General features: G+C 42.0%; 1 protein-coding gene across 1 annotated transcript in view; it reads right to left on the bottom strand.

Annotated features, from left to right (window-relative positions):
* Nucleotides 1-2,345: 2,345 nt before the first annotated feature.
* The window catches only part of LOC112076392 (L-rhamnose-binding lectin CSL3-like), a 7,696-nt gene continuing 6,770 nt past the window's right edge, over nt 2,346-3,271 (bottom strand). Inside the window, exons 5-8 of the mRNA XM_070441299.1 lie at nt 3,027-3,071; nt 2,781-2,916; nt 2,597-2,704; nt 2,346-2,525 (exon numbers count right to left, since the gene is read on the bottom strand). Coding sequence (XP_070297400.1) covers nt 2,599-2,704; nt 2,781-2,916; nt 3,027-3,071 — 287 coding nt within the window. The 3' untranslated portion in view covers nt 2,346-2,525; nt 2,597-2,598. The remainder of the gene's footprint in view (nt 2,526-2,596; nt 2,705-2,780; nt 2,917-3,026; nt 3,072-3,271) is intronic.

The raw sequence follows: 3,271 nt of genomic DNA, 5'->3' as shown, positions 1-3,271 counted from the left end.
AGATCACCAGTGTGGCCTACTCCTAATTTTATCCCCTTCCATCTCTTGTATAACTTCTGTATTTAAACAGGTAAGTGTCTGAGAACACATACTCATTTACAGCAACAACCTGGGGAATAGTTACAGGGGAGAAGAGGGGGGATGAATGAGCCAATTCTAAAACCGGGGATGATTAGGTGGCCATGATGGTATGAAGGAAGAATTGGGAATTTAGCCAGGAAACTGTGGTTAACACCCCTACTCTTGCGATCAGTGCCATGGGATCTTTAGTGACCACAGAGAGTCAGGACACCCATGTAACGTCCCATCCAAAAGACGGCACCTACTGCCTTTGGTCATTGGGATATGTTTTAGACAAGAGGAAAGGGTGCCTCCTACTGACCCTCCAGCACCACTTCCAGAAGCATCTGTTCTCCATCCAGGGACTTACCAGGACCAACCCTGCTTGCTTAGCTTAGCTTCAGAAGCAAACCAGCAGCGGGATGATGGGTGGTATGCAGGCCTAGCTGGCTATATAATGAATATGAATTGGTGTTGTGAGATTATTAAATATAAAAGCACTAACATCTCTAAAATCTTCACTTAGTCAAAAGATTTATTTGAACCCTAAATGGTTCTCAAGTAAAATACTAAGAAAAGTTAATCCACTGTTTAATAGCGCTTTTGCCTGTGTACAGATTTCGATGTCTCATTTTTGATTGATTGCAAATGATACTCTTTTCTAAGTATCTCTCTTTTTCAAACAAGCATTGCAGAGTCTGCTACAATTTAAATTTCATCCACCTGAAAAGATAGAACAATATTAATGCTAATTTAAATGCGCTGGTTGATAAAATACCTGTATTTATGGGAAACAGTTTGAAAAGGGTATTTTGTTATTAAATTATATTGTAAATTGGAATGGGTAAGTTGTCTTTTATAGAGTTATCAGAAATATATGGAAAGGTCTGCTCAGTCCAAGATTATAACCAATTGATTACAGCATTACACCAAAAATGGAGGGCAGCAGAAGGAGTAGGGAAGTGGTCTCTGCCCAATTTAACAGGATCAAAACTTGCAGGGAAATAAAAAAGCATAAATAGGAATGTTACCAGTTTCATTTGAGGACCAGGATGTTGATATCTGTGCCATACAGATTGCAAATTGTTGGAGAAAGATTCCTCTCGATGATTCAAGACTTGTGCTTTTCAGCTAATGCAGATTTCGTAGTGAGAATACAGAATCAAATTGGACCATTTATTTATTTAGTATTGCCCCTCAAGTAGGTTCTCAGGAATAGCTGAAAATGCAAGACATTGACCTGGATATCCTATTAACGTTTTTCAGTCTGTAGAGTCTATTCAATAGAAATGGTATGTTAATCACAGCAGTTGAAATATATATGCTGCGTAGAAATCCAAAGTGTTCGGCCAGCAGAGACAGGTGGGATGGGCTAAGGGAAGCTGAGGGTTGTGATGTGGAATTGGAGACAAGTGGGGGTGGAGTTGCTGGGTGAAGGATAGAATGAGATGTAAAATACATTCCAGATAAAACCAATACATTTGAATGACACTGAGGGGCTGTGTTGATACAGTTGAGGCTTATGCCATGCAGGTGTTTGTACAAATGCATACTAATTCAAATGCTCAGATGGACATGGTGCCATACACGCACTCAAACATTGTTGGCCTGGCTGTTTTTCATGGTTGTTTCTCTTATTTGGTTGTGCATGGGGCAGGGAATGGAATTATTTTATTTCTCAGGGTGGAATGTGATGGTTGAGGGGCAGCATCGGTCAGGTCCCCCTTTGACATTGGGAGATTTGTCGACGTGCCTGTGAGTCTCTGGATAAGAAGCTGTTAGACTAATGTGATGTAGTTGGGCAGCGTCACTGCAAGTATGTTGATTAAGAGAAGAAATAGTCTAGCTGAATTTACACAGTAACATTTGTTTCATGATCCAACCACTTAACTATCAATGTTTGTAGGGTCTACACATTGTATAAAAATCTCACCCGTCCAGGTCTGCTTTGTGACCAGATTAGCTGGTGATTAATACAAATTAGGACCATTAAGGTTGCTGATGTCATAAGTACTACCTGTCAGCGATTTGAGACACAGGTTCAATTGATTTAAATTGTTTGACCATCCAGATCACAGCGCCTGAGGTGGTCAGGAAAGGGATCACAATGAGTATTAAACTTGTCTACTACTGCCTAAAGCAGGGCACAGATTACAGACATCAAGACAAAGGCACGTTAGCCCCAGGTACAAATGAGTCTGGTGAACACCGTGTAAGAGAGAATACCGGACACATGGTCAGTAATATTGMTGTGACATTTAGTAATATACAAGAGGCAACCAGTATCATCTTCCAGCCACGTCATTTATTTCAGACCAACAACCACAGTTCAGAAATGTTTCAGCACAAAATGCACAAGTTTACAATGGTCACTGAAGTTGATTTGGCAGTTGGAGGAACACAGCACGACCCGATGAAAATGTCCCAGAAGCCTTGTACATCTTCAGGTTCCCCAGGAAGATATCCTGCAAGACAAACCATCAGTACCAGCATTCTAGTTCCCAGTCATGTGTGCATGAACATATACAACACTCACATTCAGTAACAGGTGTAAGCCACATCCAAGTACTTATAGGTTCCGACACAGGGGTCGCCGAACACGGAGTTGGATACCTTGACGATACACTGGCGCTCTCCGTCACACCTGTGTGAAACAAGTAGAGGTTAACATCACAGCCAATGAGTGCCTACAGGTAAATGCACACTAAAGGTTTCAGTACCGTTTTGCCATTGTGCTGGTGGTGGATGGGCTGAGGCAGTTGGTGTTTTTGAGTGGTTTAGGTGGGTGCCCAATGGAACACACATCGTGTTGACGACGACCATAGTTGGCACGCTGAATATGGATCTCACCCCGATCTGAGGAAGAGAACGAAGAAAAGGATTACCAAATCTGGGTGTTTGTGTGGGCTAGTGACTAACATATGTCACCACATGAATACACCGTACGGTAGTGTTGACCAGCTTACCACATAGTAGTTGAGAATCAGAGCCTTCACATATGATGCTGCTTACTGCAAGACAACACAGGAGTTACACCACACTGGCCAGACATACATTAGCCTGGTGAAGTGTTAGTGATGGGCACTAATAGGGAATGTCAATCCAAGATTATAACCAATTGATTACTGCATTATCCCAAAAATGGACGCAGGTGGCAGCAGGATGACGTAGGGAACTGGTCTGTCTGCCCAATATGAAGGACCAAATCTTG

This window comes from Salvelinus sp. IW2-2015, unplaced genomic scaffold (assembly GCF_002910315.2).
Source record: "Salvelinus sp. IW2-2015 unplaced genomic scaffold, ASM291031v2 Un_scaffold3727, whole genome shotgun sequence".
NCBI lineage: Eukaryota > Metazoa > Chordata > Actinopteri > Salmoniformes > Salmonidae > Salvelinus > Salvelinus sp. IW2-2015.
This window is presented reverse-complemented; position numbering and strand designations above follow the sequence as displayed.